We start from the raw sequence: 17,910 nt of genomic DNA, 5'->3' as shown, positions 1-17,910 counted from the left end.
TAGTATACGAAAAAACGACTAAAACACAAAAACTTAACTTTGACCACTTAACTATGAAAATGAGGTCAAATTCAGATGACACCTGCCAGTTGGACATGTACACCTTACAATCATTCCATACACCAAGTATAGTAGACCTATTGCATACAGTAAAAGAAAAACCAACCAAAATCAAAAACTAAACTATAACCATTAAACCATGAAAATAAGGTTGAGGGCGGATGACACCTGCCAGTTGAACATGTAAACCTCACAATCCTTCCATACACCAAATATAGTAGACCTATTGCTTAAAGTATCTGAGATATGGACTTGACCTTTTTCATTAAACCATGAAATGAGGTCAAGGTCAAGTTAATACTGTCTGATGATCATGATCCTATTACTAATAATAAGAGAGAAATTAACATTACAAATTGGTTTTTTTCAAGTAGTCACAGAACCATGAAAATTGGGTCAAGAACATTGGCCATGTGACAGACAGAAACTTTGTAACATAAGGCATCTATATACAAATTATGCAGCATCCAGGTCTTCCACCTTCTTAAATATAAAGCTTTTAAAAAGTAAGCTAACACTGCTGCCGCCAGATCTGTATTCCTATGTTGAGCTTTCTGCGACTAAAATCACACTTGTTTAGAAAATTTCATAAAAAGAATGCACACAATGAAATGTTTCACCTGCTTTAATGAACATTGATGTAAAGTTGAAAGTTTGGAAGATAAAGATTTTACTACAAGTACCTCATAAACTTCACATTTTCAAAGATCCATGAAATGATGTTGAGGTCAGGTGAAACCTGTCAAACAGACATGCAGATGTTACAAGGAACTCATATAATAAATATAGTTTTCCTTTTTACTGATTAGTGAGAAATTCACATAACATAAAAACTAATTTTCAAGAAGTTGATACATAATGAAAAAGCAAGTTTTTCCACCAATCCACAAAAATTAGTACCTTGAAAATAAATGAATCCACAGTAAATATATATGTATTCAAATTTTCCTGAAATCGCATTAATTTATCTTACATTTTGTCCATTTTTCAAACAATAGACAACTTTCGAGTTAGTTGCATTTCCGTCGAAAACTCTGGTTTTAGTGAACATCTCTCGTACGTTTAGGAAAATCGTCAGTTCCCTTCCAATGTTGAGCGAGTGGTCGGAAAACTATAATGATATATTGCACTAATTATTCCGCAAATTAAAGTCATATGAAACCAGTGAGTGGTGAAAAATAATGTTTATCCAATTCTTGAACCAATGCATGTATATGTCATAAACTTACAACTCTGTGCACGATTTTGTCATTTTTTACGCAAATATATCGTATAATCGTCAATTTTTTTCTCTCTGTCTGTTATGAATTAACAAATATGGCTGCTCATTAAATGCTGTGTTTTAAAGCTGAAGTTTACCGATTGTCACCTTATAGTAAATAAATTACAAAAAGCATGGGTATTGAGCACGTGTTTTAACATGTACAATCATTTAATGACAGATTCATGCGTATTGCGATCCCAGGATTTTTACGAGGAGAGTTACGCTCAGGTCACTATGCATACGGAAAATATGTCGACGAATTTCTTCCTGGAAGCAAGCGATTAAAAACAAATAAACTTCTTCAATTGGACAAATTAAATAATTTTCCTCAGAAAAAAGTATATGTACATAAGTTGTATAATGAAAACTATCCATTTAGTTATAAAAAAACATATTCATGATTTTTTTTTAATTTGAGGTTTCTTGATCATTCTTATGACTTTCATGAATTCTCATAATTGACAATAATTGACTAAGACGCTTGATGAACGTTGATAGTGCAGGGATACAGGTCATTCCCTGTATCTGGCAAATGACGTCATAAAGGCATGCATAATTGACGAGTTTTTTCCGGTGACTGATGAACTTAAAGTGGTCTATACACCTTATCGCTATTTGTCCGCCATTACTGAATATCACACAGGTTCCCGTAAAATTTTGAAGTCACAAAACAAAATATCTGACGCCACAATAGAAAAGTGATTGTTGTATGCGTCAAAAGTTCAAGCGGCCGGGTCAGCCAGGATTAGCGATAAGGTGTATTGAAATAATACATGTACCTATATGCAATAATTTTTGAATTAACAGTACTTGATAGTCAATAAAATAAATACAAGTTTAAGTAAAATATTATATATTATGTATACAGGAACAGTTATAAAAAAAATTAATACAAATACATGATAAAACAGTCAAAAAAAGATTGTTGATTATTATTTACATTGACCTGATTTCTGAGAAACATACACATGTTGATACAATAAAACAGATATTTTATATTATAAAAGAAACTTGACAATTTCTCATTATAAAGTAGAACATCAATACAAAACAGTACAAAAAGGATAACTAAAGCTAATATTACATTTGAAAAAAAAGTCAATTGAGCAAACAATTCAAACAGTAATGTAATTTGTTCAGGGGAGATAACAAATAGTAAAATTGTTATAAAGGAATGTTAAAGAAATATTTAATACCTTTAGCAAGAAAATAAGTCCAGGGATACTATTTTTATTTTCTTACAGTATTTTATATAACCTATCTTCTCATTATTTATTCCAAAATTCTATTTCATAGATTATTTTTTATTCACAAAAAACTTTTTCATGAATAATCTACTCAAAATTACCACAGTGAGTCAGTGACCATTATTTTTATTATACTTTTGAAATAACACGGTTAAACCTACATTTTGGTAAATTATAAGAAAAGTCAATCTGAGGTGATCCATCTTAAAATCTGGTGAAAAATATTTTGGTTTAAATTTCTATTTAGATGTTTATAAGACTTTGTTTAAAAGTCACACAGATTGGTATCATAAACATAATTTAATTAATTGTATAGTTAAAGAAATACATCTCTTCAAAAGAAGAATCAGCTGTATACCAAATTGGATAATTGTTAATCAGTGACTTAGCTTCTATCTCAACACTTGGGAACTGGTGTTTATTTTTTCTGGCTGAAAAAAGAAAAAAAGATGTTAACAAAATGTGAATTCTTTAAAATCAAATTTACAAATTTACAAACTATATCTATCAATATTTCTTTGTATTTATTTTCAACTTATCAACCTTTATTAGTTTTAATATGTTGCACGAAGACTTCTATTCTTGTGTCAAAATTATGGCCCCATAAATTAATACAACTTTTTTGTTTGCTTGTAGATATTTTTAAAAAGCTTATCATACATTTCTATGGACTCTGTTCTGTGTTCGATAGTGGTATCATTTGAAATCGTAACACATTTTTTTATTTCATAAAAGTTTTTGTAGCTGTATTTTTTATGTTAAAAATTGTAGTAAATGCTCAATAATTATGGTTTTAAGTAATCATAATAATCATATCCCTTGTTCCAACTGTGCATTCTCAATCAACATACAAATCAATAAATACCTTCACTGATGAAAAAGTTGGCAATATGTTGTGAGACCCTTATAGACTGAAAGTCATGTACTAATCCAGTGTATCTACTGTTCCATAAAAAGTTACTTTTCTCTGGATGCCATTGTATACCATAAACAGGATATTTATGTGCTGAAATACAAGAAAAATTGGCAGAAATAAGACTGACACAAAGACTGTGAATAATATATGACCGAATTCTTCTAACTAGCAGTATAAACCTAAATAGCGAACATCAGGTGGAGGTTTATACATCTGAGGGCTGATGATTATTGTGGATTGAAGGTTTATACATCCGAGGGCTGATGATTGTTGTGGTTTGAAGGTTAATACATCTGAGGGCTGATGATTGTTGTGGTTTGAAGGTTTATACATCTGAGGGCTGATGATTGTTGTGGTTTGAAGGTTTATACATCTGAGGGCTGATGATTGTTGTGGTTTGAAGGTTTATACATCTGAGGGCTGATGATTGTTGTGGTTTGAAGGTTAATACATCTGAGGGCTGATGATTGTTGTGGATTGAAGGTTTAAACATCTGAGAGCTGATGATTATTGTGGTTTGAAGGTTTATACATCTGAGGGCTGATGATTGTTGTGGTTTGAAGGTTTATACATCTGAGGGCTGATGATTGTTGTGGTTTGAAGGTTAATACATCTGAGGGCTATTGATTGTTGTGGTTTGAAGGTTTATACATCTGAGGGCTGATGATTATTGTAGTTGAAAGGTTTGTACATCTGAGGGCTGATGATTGTTGTGGATTGAAGGTTTATACATCTGAGGGCTGATGATTATTGTGGTTTGAAGGTTTATACATCTGAGGGCTGATGATTGTTATGGTTTGAAGGTTTATACATCTGAGGGCTGATGATTGTTGTGGTTTGAAGGTTTATGCATCTGAGGGCTGATGATTGCTGTGGTTTGAAGGTTAATACATCTGAGGGCTGATGATTATTGTGGTTTGAAGGTTTATACATCTGAGGGCTGATGATTGTTGTGGTTTGAAGGGGTTATACATCTGAGGGCTGATGATTATTGTGGTTTGAAGGTTTATACATCTGGGGGCTGATGATTGTTGTGGTTTGAAGGTTTATACATCCGAGGGCTGATGATTGTTGTGGTTTGAAGGTTAATACATCTGAGGGCTGATGATTGTTGTGGTTTGAAGGTTTATACATCTGAGGGCTGATGATTGTTGTGGTTTGAAGGTTTATACATCTGAGGGCTGATGATTGTTATGGTTTGAAGGTTTATACATCCGAGGGCTGATGATTGTTGTGGTTTGAAGGTTTATACATCTGAGGGCTGATGATTGTTGTGGTTTGAAGGTTTATATATCTGAGGGCTGATGATTGTTGTGGTTTGAAGGTTAATACATCTGAGGGCTGATGATTATTGTGGTTTGAAGGTTTATACATCCGAGGGCTGATGATTGTTGTGGTTTGAAGGTTAATACATCTGAGGGCTGATGATTGTTGTGGTTTGAAGGTTTATACATCTGAGGGCTGATGATTGTTATGGTTTGAAGGTTAATACATCTGAGGGCTGATGATTGTTATGGTTTGAAGGTTTATACATCTGAGGGCTGATGATTGTTGTGGTTTGAAGGTTAATACATCTGAGGGCTGATGATTGTTGTGAATTGAAGGTTTATACATCTGAGGGCTGATGATTGTTATGGTTTGAAGGTTTATACATCTGAGGGCTGATGATTGTTGTTGTTTGAAGGTTTATACATCTGAGGGCTGATGATTGTTATGGTTTGAAGTAGTGTTGTCAACGGTTAACCGGTTAACCGGTTAATCGGTCGAACGACCGAATACTGAATACCAAAAACGCTAACCGGTTAACCGGACTTTTTTCAGTTTTGATAGATTTGATATAAATCTGTATTGAAATCATAAAAATGTCGTCGTGGTAATTCATTTGACAGATCAATTGTCCAGTATATTGATTGCTATTGTTAATCCTAAAAACATAAAATTGATTAGAGTTCGGGGCAGGATCTTAAAGAAACATAATTAGTATACATGTTTTTTTAACAGTAACTTTAAATCAGTAATGGATTAAATTTTACTAATTACTTCATTATTTCGTTTTTGATCTAATATTGTGTAAACCTACATCTAAATGTGCAACCTCCGTAGTGCAAGGGTTAGTCTTACTTTACATTAAAAAAAATTGTAAAATGCAAACCAATGTGCATGTACTCAATTAATGTAGGTGTACGTACGAATAACACGCCTAAAGAAAAAAGCAAACACAGTAAAGAAACAGGTCGTACGATGACCTATAGTTGTTAATTTCTGTGTCATTTTGGTTTCTTGAGAAGAATTGTCTTATTGGCAATCATACCACATCTTCTCTTTTTATAATTAATCATTTCAAATTGAAACACACCACATTATTTTCGGAGACAATAAGAGAAAAGGAAAGAATAATCGGTTTCAGACATATGACATATTCAATTATACGAGATTAAGATTTTTTTTTTCAATCTGAACAAACGCTTTAGTTGATACGGTGTATTTGATTATTAAAAGTCAAATTTCGCCAGGAACCCCCACGGACAAGCCTTATAATGCTAAATGAAAAACTTCAATTCTAAAAGCGTATTTATGTCTTGGATGAAAGGTTGTCAAATTGACACTCATACCACATCTTATATCTATGTGTAGGGTTCTGTTGATAAGGCTTTCAAACATCAACTAAAACTACCGGTTAACCGGTTAATCGGTCGAACGATTATCCGAGTAACCGGTTAGGCAAAAGTGTACGATTTGACAACACTAGTTTGAAGTTTTATACATCCGAGGGCTGATGATTGTTGTGGTTTGAAGGTTTATACATCTGAGGGCTGATGATTGTTGTGGTTTGAAGGTTTATACATCTGAGGGCTGATGATTGTTGTGGTTTGAAGGTTTATACATCTGAGGGCTGATGATTGTTATGGTTTGAAGGTTTATACATCTGAGGGCTGATGATTGTTGTGGTTTGAAGGTTAATACATCTGAGGGCTGATGATTATTGTGGTTTGAAGGTTTATACATCTGAGGGCTGATGATTGTTGTGGTTTGAAGGTTTATACATCTGAGGGCTGATGATTATTGTGGTTTGAAGGTTTATACATCTGAGGGCTGATGATTGTTGTGGTTTGAAGGTTTTTCATCTGAGGGCTGATGATTATTGTGGTTTGAAGGTTTATACATCTGAGGGCTGATGATTCTTGTGGATTGAAGGTTTATACATCTGAGGGCTGATGATTGTTTTGGTTTGAAGGTTAATACATCCGAGGGCTGATGATTGTTGTGGTTTGAAGGTTTATACATCCGAGGGCTGATGATTGTTGTGGTTTGAAGGTTTATACATCTGAGGGCTGATGATTGTTATGGTTTGAAGGTTTATACATCTGAGGGCTGATGATTGTTGTGGTTTGAAGGTTAATACATCTGAGGGCTGATGATTATTGTGGTTTGAAGGTTTATACATCTGAGGGCTGATGATTATTGTGGTTTGAAGGTTTATACATCTGAGGGCTGATGATTGTTGTGGTTTGAAGGTTTATACATCTGAGGGCTGATGATTATTGTGGTTTGAAGGTTTATACATCTGAGGGCTGATGATTGTTGTGGTTTGAAGGTTAATACATCTGAGGGCTGATGATTATTGTGGTTTGAAGGTTTATACATCTGAGGGCTGCTGATTATTGTGGATTGAAGGTTTATTCATCTGAGGGCTGATGATTGTTGTGGTTTGAAGGTTAATACATCCGAGGGCTGATGATTGTTGTGGTTTGAAGGTTTATACATCTGAGGGCTGATGATTGTTATGGTTTGAAGGTTTATACATCCGAGGGCTGATGATTGTTGTGGTTTGAAGGTTTATACATCTGAGGGCTGATGATTGTTATGGTTTGAAGGTTTATACATCTGAGGGCTGATGATTGTTATGGTTTGAAGGTTTATACATCCGAGGGCTGATGATTGTTGGGGTTTGAAGGTTAATACATCTGAGGGCTGATGATTATTGTGGTTTGAAGGTTTATACATCCGAGGGCTGATGATTGTTGTGGTTTGAAGGTTAATACATCCGAGGGCTGATGATTGTTGTGGTTTGAAGGTTTATACATCTGAGGGCTGATCATTGTTATGGTTTGAAGGTTTATACATCTGAGGGCTGATGATTGTTATGGTTTGAAGGTTAATACATCTGAGGGCTGATGATTGTTGTGGTTTGAAGGTTTATACATCTGAGGGCTGATGATTGTTATGGTTTGAAGGTTTATACATCTGAGGGCTGATGATTGTTGTGGTTTGAAGGTTTATACATCTGAGGGCTGATGATTTTTGTGGTTTGAAGGTTAATACATCTGAGGGCTGATGATTGTTGTGAATTGAAGGTTTATACATCTGAGGGCTGATGATTGTTATGGTTTGAAGGTTTATACATCTGAGGGCTGATGATTGTTGTGGTTTGAAGGTTTATACATCTGAGGGCTGATGATTGTTGTGGTTTGAAGGTTTATACATCTGAGGGCTGATGATTGTTGTGGTTTGAAGGTTTATACATCTGAGGGCTGATGATTATTGTGGTTTTAAGGTTTATACATCTGAGGGCTGATGATTGTTGTGGTTTGAAGGTTAATGCATCTGAGGGCTGATGATTGTTGTGGTTTGAAGGTTTATACATCTGAGGGCTGATGATTGTTGTGGTTTGAAGGTTTATACATCTGAGGGCTGATGATTATTGTGGTTTTAAGGTTTATACATCTGAGGGCTGATGATTGTTGTGGTTTGAAGGTTAATACATCTGAGGGCTGATGATTGTTATGGTTTGAAGTAGTGTTGTCAACGGTTAACCGGTTAACCGGTTAATCGGTCGAACGACTGAATACCGAATACCAAAAAGGCTAACCAGTTTACCGGACTTTTTTCAATTTTGATAGATTTGATATAAATCTGTATTGAAATCATAAAAATGTCGTCGTGGTAATTCATTTGACAGATCAATTGTCCAGTATATTGATTGCTATTGTTAATCCTAAAAACATCTGAGGGCTGATGATTGTTGTGGTTTGAAAAGGCATTTCCTAAAGATTATATCTTGCATGTTTAAACTTAAAATAAATTTTAACAAATGATCATTTACACCAGAAACTAGATATCATTGAGATGGGAGCCATCTCTGTGGGCCCCTCTGTGAATAATGTGCATTAAAAAATTGCATCTTTACCATAGGACATGATTTTGTCAACTGAAATCAAAGTTTTTGACCTTGACCTTTGACCTAGGAAGTTGTAAATAAATTATGACACACCCTTTGGTGTTGGTTTATAAACAAGTCAAGTATAAACTTTGAAATGATAACGGTTCTCAAGATATAGAGCGGACACGATCTTTACCATAGGACATTGGGTTGTCAACTGAAACCAAAGTTTTTGACCTTGACCTTTGACCTAGGAAGTTGCACATAAATTATGACACACCCTTTGGTGTTGGTTTATATACATGTCAAGTATAAACTTTGAAATGATAACGGTTCTCAAGATATAGAGCGGACACGATCTTTACCATAGGACATTGGGTTGTCAACTGAAACCAAAGTTTTTGACCTTGACCTTTGACCTAGGAAGTTGTACATAAATTATGACATACCCTCTGATATTGGTTTATATACATTTCAGGTATAAACTTAAAAATGATAACGGTTCTCAAGATATAGAGCGGACACAATCTTTACCATAGGACATGGGGTTGTCAACTGAAACCAAAGTTTTTGACCTTGAACTTTGCCCTAGGCAGTTGTTTATAAATTATGACACACCCTCTGGTGTTGGTTCATATACATGTCAAGTATAAACTTTGAAATCATAACGGTTCTCAAGATATAGAGCGGACACAATCTTCACCACAGGACACAGGGTTGTCAACTGAAACCAAAGTTTTTTTACCTTGACCTTTGACCTAGGAAGTTGTACATACATCATGACACGCCCTTTGGTGGTGGTTAATAAACATGTAAAGTATAAAGTATGAAATCATAACGGTTCTCTAGATATGGAGCGGACACAAAGTGTTACGGACGGACGGACGGACGGACGGACAGACTGATCACTATAGGGCGACCCGCCTTTGGCGCGGCCCTAATGACATATTATTGTATATGTCTGCTTTATACCTTAAGTTTACATATAGAAATAGACCAAGAGGGTCAGTTGATTCCGTTTTTATGTAGCATCATTCAAACAGCACCTGCATAATTATGATATATCTGATCATATCTACTTCTCTCAGGTGAAATGATATTCCAGTGTTTGTGTTGCTCACGATGATTTCCTTGATGGAGGGTTGAAGTTTAACTGAAGATATTTTGATGCTGATACCGACTTGGAGTGACAATGGACCGGGTAACCAACAAGTGAAACTGCGAGCTACTGCTCACTGATGATACCCCCGCCGCAAGTGGATAATATTAAAAGTGTAAAAATATGCAAGTGTTCGGTAAACAGGAAGTTGTCGAGTGATGAATCTGAAAACGCATCACACGGTATAGCTGACTTATAAAAATCCTGAAACCAAATTTCAGAAATCCTTGTATTGTAGTTCCTGAGAAAAATGTGACGAAAATTTTTAACTTGGTTATCATGTGTAAAATCATACAAGTGTTCGGTAAACAGGAAGTAGTCGAGTGATGAATCTGAAAACGCATCACACGGTATAGCTGACTTATATAAATCCTGAAACCAAATTTCAGAAATCCTTGTATTGTAGTTCCTGAGAAAAATGTGATGAAAATTTTCAACTTGGCTATCATGTGTAAAATCATACAAGTGTTCAGTAAACAGGAAGTTGTCGAGTGATGAATCTGAAAACGCATCACACGGTATAGCTGACTTATATAAATCCTGAAACCAAATTTCAGAAATCCTTGTATTGTAGTTCCTGAGAAAAATGTGACGAAATTTTTCAACTTGGCTATCATGTGTAAAATCATACAAGTGTTCGGTTAACAGGAAGTTGTCAAGTGATGAATCTGAAAACGCATCACACGGTATAGCTGACTTATATAAATCCTGAAACCAAATTTCAGAAATCCTTGTATTGTAGTTCCTGAGAAAAATGTGACGAAAATTTTCAACTTGGCTATCATGTGTAAAATCAGACAAGTGTTCGGTAAACAGGAAGTTGTCAAGTGATGAATCTGAAAACGCATCACACGGTGTGGCTGACATATATAAATGTTGATACCAAATTACAGGAAGGGTGGATGTGTAGTTCCTGAGAAAAATGCGACGAAAGTTTCATGGGACGGACTGACTGACGGACGGACGGACTGATGGACGGACAGACAGAGGTAAAACAGTATACCCCCCTTTTTTAAAGCGGGGGTATAATTATAAATTAAATCATAAAAACAAATAATGCTCAATACATGGATGATAAAATTTACCTTCTACTGTAGAGAGAAATTCTTTTCCATTTGAAGCTACATTTGTTGACAACACTTTGAAAAATTTCTTTAGTCTGGAGTTACTATTGTAAGTCTAAAAAAGATAATGTGTTTTCTTCAATTCAATGTGAAGAAAATAAAGTGCAGAATGTTACATTCAAAATTTCCCTTGATTGAATATTTGTAGAGCAAAAACGTTTTGCTATGTTTCCAAGAAACTAATTTTAAGGTTAATAAAAATGTCCATGTTAAGAAAACTATTTCAAGCCAAACAAATTTATTAAAATTTCCTACAATCTGTAATGTTACTTTTTATGCACTGTGAATCGCAAAATAATTGCTAAACTGAACCTCTTACACCATAAGAACTGCATGCACAAACTGGTCAATCCATTAGAGTTGCCCCTCTGGCACTGTTAAAAACAAGAACTCTCAACCTGAAATGTTATACGATGTGGCTTGCTTAACTGAACTGTTTCTATGAGAATTACATACTTTGATTGCCTACCTGATGTACTACACAATGAGAATTGCATACCTGAACTGTTTGACTATAAGAATTGCCTACACAAACTGCAACACAATAAGAATTGCCTAACTTAACTGTTAAAACATAAGAATTGCCTACCAGAACTGATACACCATAAGAATTGCATAACTTTAAGACCATTAGAATTTCCTACCTAAACTGTTAGACCATAAGAATTGCCTACCTTAACTTTTACACTGTAAGAATTGCCTACCTTAACTTTTACACCGTAAGAATTACCTACCTGAACTGTTAGACAGTGAGAATTGCTTTTCAGACTGATACACCATTAGAATTGCCTACCTGAACTGTTACATATCTGAACTTTTTATCACATAAGAATTGCCTACCTGAAATTGTTACACCATTATAATTACATACCTGAACTTTTTATCACATTAGAATTGCCTACCTCAGTTGTAACACCATATGCATGGAAGTTAGGTGTTACATTGTCCTTCATTAGATAGGTCTTCACATCATCAGGAAGATTACCAAACATACGACTTTCTTTGTAATCTGAAAAATATATAAATGGTTTCAGGGAAAATATCAGTTCCGATTCTAATCTTATCTAATATCTTCTATTTACCTTTGCAAAACTGTTTTTTTTTTCTGTAACAAAAATACAACAATGTAACTGAAGATCACAGAACAAGTTCAAAATTAATGGTTCAATGAAATATTTTTGAATGCAATTCACAAAATTATCGTCCAATTCAGTAGGAAATGACTGATTAAAGTTAAGATTTTACCTTCAGTTAAATTCAATGGAAGAGACTTATCCCATACACTGGCATTTGTTGTCACCAATACTCCTGCAGTAAGGGCAGATAACTCTTGAAATCCTAAACATGTTCCCCATACAGGATAATAGTCACCTTTATCATATGCCTAAAACAGGAATTCAAAACCCTGATAAGATTCTATCATGTATCTATTATATTATAAAAATAAAATATATAGATCTAACAATTATATGACGTCTACACAAAAATAAATGCCAGTGTTTGAAAATGGCACGAAATATGTTTTTTTGAAAAATGTGGAAAAGGAACTTTGCTGCATCATTATAACCACGTATTACTTTTGTTCCAATAATGCAAAACCACCTGCTGTTTTCATACTAACTTCAAAATAGACATAAATAAACTTGATATATTCTAACACCATAAGAATTGCCCCCCCCCCCCCCCTTTCCACATTCATTTCTGCACATGTCCCAAATCAGGAGCCTCTGGCATTTGTTTGTCTTGTATTTTTCAAAATTTTAGTTCATTTATATGCTTTAAAATTAAGTGTGATGTCCATATTCCCATAACTAGTACACATTTTTGTTAAGGGGCAAGCTGCAGTGGCGGATCCAGAAATTTTCATAAGTGGGGGCCCACTGACTGCCCAACAGGGGGCCCACTCTGGTCATGCTTCAGTGATTCCCTATATAATCAACCAAATTTTTCCAAAAAAAGGGGGGCCCCCCTCTAAATCCAACACTGAGCTGAAGCTCACCTCTGGGTTTGGGTTTTTATTGCGAAATGCTGTGTTATAGACCCATTGGTGTCCTTGGGCTGTTTTCTGCCCTTTTGACAGGTTTTTGTCTCTTTGACACATTCACCATTTTTATTCTCAATTTTAAGTATACTGTAAACAGTTGCATGTTTTTATTTTTACGATTGTTGAATCATAGACAAACAAGCAAGATTAAATATTTGTGATTTCAAAAAAATGCTACATAGTAGTAATGGGTTTTTATTGCGAAATGCTGTGTTATAGACCCATTGGTGTCCTTGGGCTGTTTTCTGCCCTTTGGTCAGGTTTTTGTCTCTTTGACACATTCACCATTTTTATTCTCAATTTTAAGTATACTGTAAACAGTTGCATGTTTTTATTTTTACGATTGTTGAATCATAGACAAACAAGCAAGATTAAATATTTGTGATTTCAAGAAAATGCTACATAGTAATAATGCTATCAAAATTTAATATATAACTTTTTATCCAGCTGCAATTCTTAAAATGATAAAAAAAATATCCCAAACATTTCTGAATTCACAGTATTTATAATATACATGTGTTTTTAAGTGTTGGGTACATGCCTTCAGTGCCATCTCATAGAAGTATCTTGAAGCATTGGCATAGCCTGATGTAAACAGATCTACACCACCTCCTGGAAGCAGTACTCTGAAATGAGATAGAATATTAAATCTACTGACAATCTATTAATCAAGCTGACTCATCAAATCATTTTATAAAATACATGATATAACAGGACATCTTTAGCAGTGGGGTTTAAGTATGAAAATGACACAGTTGATTTGGGACAGCCTATCAATTGTATACTGTGGATTCATTTATTTCCTCGGTACATGTAACAATTTTTTGATGGTTTGAGGAAAAACTGCATTTTCATGGATATTTTATTTCGTGGTTTGGACAAAATCTACATTCAAGCTTGTAGAAACTTTGTAGCTTGTTGAACATTGAAATTTGTGGTTCACTTGTATCCAAAATTCCAAGAAAAATTGTGTCCCATGAATAATAATGAATCCATAGTATATTCAATAATTATTGACCTTTTTCAACTTACTCCAAGTTGAAGCATCATTGTTTTACCATTTCTTTTATATTTCTTCAAGAGGCGGACTGAAAAGACAGAAATTAAGGCAAAAACTAAACATATTCTTCTAACTTACCCATTAGTATATTTAAACATCTTTTCATAATATTCTTCAGGTTCTTTGTCCCTGTAATTAAAAAAAATAATAAGTGCAGTCGACAGAGGATTATTTTATCCATCTTACCCAGATTTTACATTAAGCAAATGTACATTTTTTTCATAGTTACACCAATGGTTCTTTAAAAGACTGTTCTAGCAAATAAAAAAGTAAGCACTAACATAAAACAACTAATAAAAAAATACATCTTTAAGATTTTAAAATAGATTTATAGTCAAGTCCATATGTGGACTAAGGGGAAGGGATTTTTTTAAAACAAATGTTTCTGTTTGATCACAATTTTTCTACTTCAATGCTGCACATAGTTATATTTGATGTACCGGTAACTAAAATACAGTGCTTGTAATGTCTCTTACCTTATTGGTACAACACCACCTCCTGCACTTTCTATCCATTTAATGTAGTCGGCTGGTATTCCGGTGTCACCATGACCACCAGAAGACTTTTGAGCTACAACACCTGTAAATTTAAAATATTCTTATGTGTTGACTTCTTACATATTTATTCATTTGAACAATAACTTTTAATACTTATTGTTAGTGCATTCAAAAGAAATCAAAAGACAAACAGTTAAAAAATTGGATAAGCAAAACACATAGGTGTTTCAGAAATACGTCAAGTATTGTAATTTAAGGACAACAAGAATGTGTCCCCAATACACGGATGCCCCACTCGCAGTATCATTTTCTATGTTCAGTGGACCGTGAAATTGGGGTCAGAACTCTAATTTGACATTAAAATTAGAAAGATCATATAATAAGGAACATATATACTAAGTTTCAAGTTGATTGGACTTCAACTTCATCAAAAACTACCTCGACCAAAAACTTTAACCTGAAGCGGGACGAACGAACGAACGAACGGACGGACGGACGGACGGACGGACGGACGGACGGACGAACGAACGAACGGAGCCACAGACCAGAAAACATAATGCCCCTCTACTATCGTAGGCGGGGCATAAAAAGTCATCTAACTAAGTAGTATTGCCAGTTTCAGTCAGATTGACAGTTTTGAAGATCTTATATTTCTGATCATCTTTCATTTTTGCAGTTTCTGTGTACCAAAAAAGGGTTTAATAATATAGGTAGATATTCTAAAATATGTAAAAAAAAACGGTTGATTATGGACTAATTATGGACTAATAGAAGTCAATTGATGTTGTTACAGACAAAACACATTTTATAGATATTTTTTTCATCATTTTTTTGGTACATTATAGTTGCATGACAATATGCAAACTTAAAATATGTTAAAAACTTAAAATCGGTCGAAAGTTGTTTTTAAGGGCAATTTAACTCCCATTTGGAGCATTGGACATGTCTGAGTCACAGTCTGACAAGTGTGAACTTTAACCTTGTCAGTTTGCCTCTATCTATCATTGTTTTTAATATATTTGACAATTATTAGCATTTTGCCTGTATGAGGTATTTTTACCATAGTGGCCTTGATAATTCAATTTTGGGCCATTTGAATTCTTTTATGAAATACAAAATGTAGGCCACATTAAGTATCATTTGGTCCAATGGTTTCAGACAAGATATTTTCTTAGGTTCATGACCGACAGCAGACAGGGCACCCCAAAAGCCTGGGTATGAAAAAAGTATAGCCTGCGACAGGTGCCTTAGTTGACTAGGATTGCCAGAGGTCTGTTGGTCTCTCTGGGCATTCTGGCTTCCTCCCCCAATAAAAACTGGCTGCCATGATAGTGTTGAAGTAGCTGTTATTACAACAATCAATCTGTCAATCAATCTTTTTATTCATATTATACATTGCCATAAGGGGCCAGCTGAAGTCGTCTCTGGATACAGGGTTTTCTTTTTGCATTGAAGACCCCTTGGTGGCCTTGGGCTATTCTGCTCTTTGATCTAGTGTTGTCTCTTTGACACATTCCTCATTCTTAATACTATCATGTATGTATTCCAACTTGAGCTTATAAAAGATTTAAATATACATACCAATTATAGGCCTTATATAAGCAGTGGTGAAGGTTGTAAGCCATAATACGTTAAGTAATACAAGTATCTTAAAACATCCCATCTTCAAACTTCAAACTACAATATACACTGCATAATTATCAGAGTATAAAAGGAAGTAGTCAAATAAAACAACTTCCTGAAGAAATGAAAATACAAAATGTTTATAAATATATTTTTGCCTTATTAGTTTTATTGTGACCTGTTGGAACTTCCTTATGTTATTTTATCTACAAAATCACATTTAAAGTAAATCTTATTTGTCTATTAAGTGATAAAGATAACATTCATGATTATAAGATATCAAAATAAGTTGATACTTTATTGACACAGGCACTTGTCTCAGAATAATTTCCTATATACCTGTGTTATATTAAGGTATATAGGAATTTTTTTCTGAGACAAGTGCCTCTGTTTATTGAGGACTTTTTATAAATTTGTTGGGTTACTGTCTCTTCATGCTCTTGGACCTTTGTCCAAAATCTCTTCTATTTTGGGGCAGTGAATAATTTTTTGGAGAAGGAAGCAGGAAAAGCCTGAAAAGAACCATTGACCTTGGTAGGTGAACTGACTTTCTTAGTCAATTAAGATTGGAGTCAAGTGCACCTGCTTTGGGCTGGATTTTAAAACTCACAACCTCAGAGTTGACTGGCTAGTGATACAGTAGTTCAACTAAATAGCTGGAAGATTATATCTAAATGTTTCAACAAAAGAGAAGGTATGAGATGAGGCCAAGTGCATCATGTTCAACTCAAAGGAGATAATTCAACTAGATATGAATAAGTACATTTACTAAAATTGCTATTTAATTGAGTCGCAAGATTTGATTTTATGTCTATATAGAAAGTTAAAGGAGTAGGTCCGGCAAGGGCTGGTTTTGACCTCAAATTTTAAGTTCATCTGATGAAAGATTTTGGACACTTTTTAAACACTTAAATGTCTATTTCAATTGATTCAATTATTTTTTATGAAAGATTTTAACTGATTCACTCATTAAACATGCTCGGATTCAAGCTTAAATATGAAAAATCTATCAAATATGCCAAAAACTGACACTTTTCATATTGTTTTTGTCAAAAATGAAAATCCCTGTTCATCCTCGACCTTTATATATGTTAATATGTATTATCATTAAACACAACTTACACTTTAATATCAAGAATGAACACGAATGCAGCCACTTTCATTTCAGACGGAAACCGTCTAAAATTTAACTATTAAAAATGCTGAAATTGTGAAGATTTCAGTAATTTAGCATGACTTAATGATGCAAGTTGCAGATATATATGTGCATTGTAATACCAAAATATGCCCATATTTATGTAGCATTATACCTTCCAAAAAATAACTAAAAGTTTACAATTAAACAATTTTGTAAAACTGCTATATTTTGGGGCCAAAAAGGGGTCTTACTGAACCTACTCCTTTAGAAGAACCTGGTATGTATATATTTCACAGCAGATGAAATTGCAATGCCTTAGTGAAATGTCCCCCATCACTGTATACATGAGGAATAAAAGGAGATATTATGTAGTAGGAAATTATTTTTGCAGCTTGAATTGTATTGACCTTTTCATCTGAATCATGGCACAAGGCTAAGTATGTAAGGTTTCAAGTTATAAAACTCCACAGATATTAATTATCAAGAATTAAAATATCTTATCTTACCCACAGAGTGAAAACAACAACTAATCTGAATCCACATACTTACTGCAAATTGGTCAAACAAACTAATGAATATATTTTCTTTTGCTTCAAGCTTACAAGTGCATGTTTAAA

The 17,910-nt window shown here is 34.1% G+C and overlaps 1 protein-coding gene across 1 annotated transcript; it reads right to left on the bottom strand.

The window, feature by feature from the left end:
• Nucleotides 1–2,160: 2,160 nt before the first annotated feature.
• Nucleotides 2,161–16,209, bottom strand: LOC139487706 (gamma-glutamyl hydrolase-like; the record flags this gene model as incomplete). The annotated part of the gene is given in 9 exon segments (XM_071272697.1): nt 2,161–3,002; nt 3,437–3,577; nt 10,893–10,986; nt 11,834–11,940; nt 12,177–12,315; nt 13,517–13,601; nt 14,114–14,164; nt 14,512–14,614; nt 16,114–16,209. Coding segments are annotated over 9 exon segments (933 nt in total). The 3' UTR covers nt 2,161–2,871.
• Between the last annotated feature and the right edge of the window lie 1,701 nt (nt 16,210–17,910).

The sequence above is a fragment of the Mytilus edulis genome, chromosome 9, assembly GCF_963676685.1.
Source record: "Mytilus edulis chromosome 9, xbMytEdul2.2, whole genome shotgun sequence".
In the NCBI taxonomy this organism is placed as follows: Eukaryota; Metazoa; Mollusca; class Bivalvia; order Mytilida; family Mytilidae; genus Mytilus; species Mytilus edulis.
Note: the sequence above shows the minus strand (reverse complement) of the source record. Positions and strands in the feature narration are given on the sequence as shown.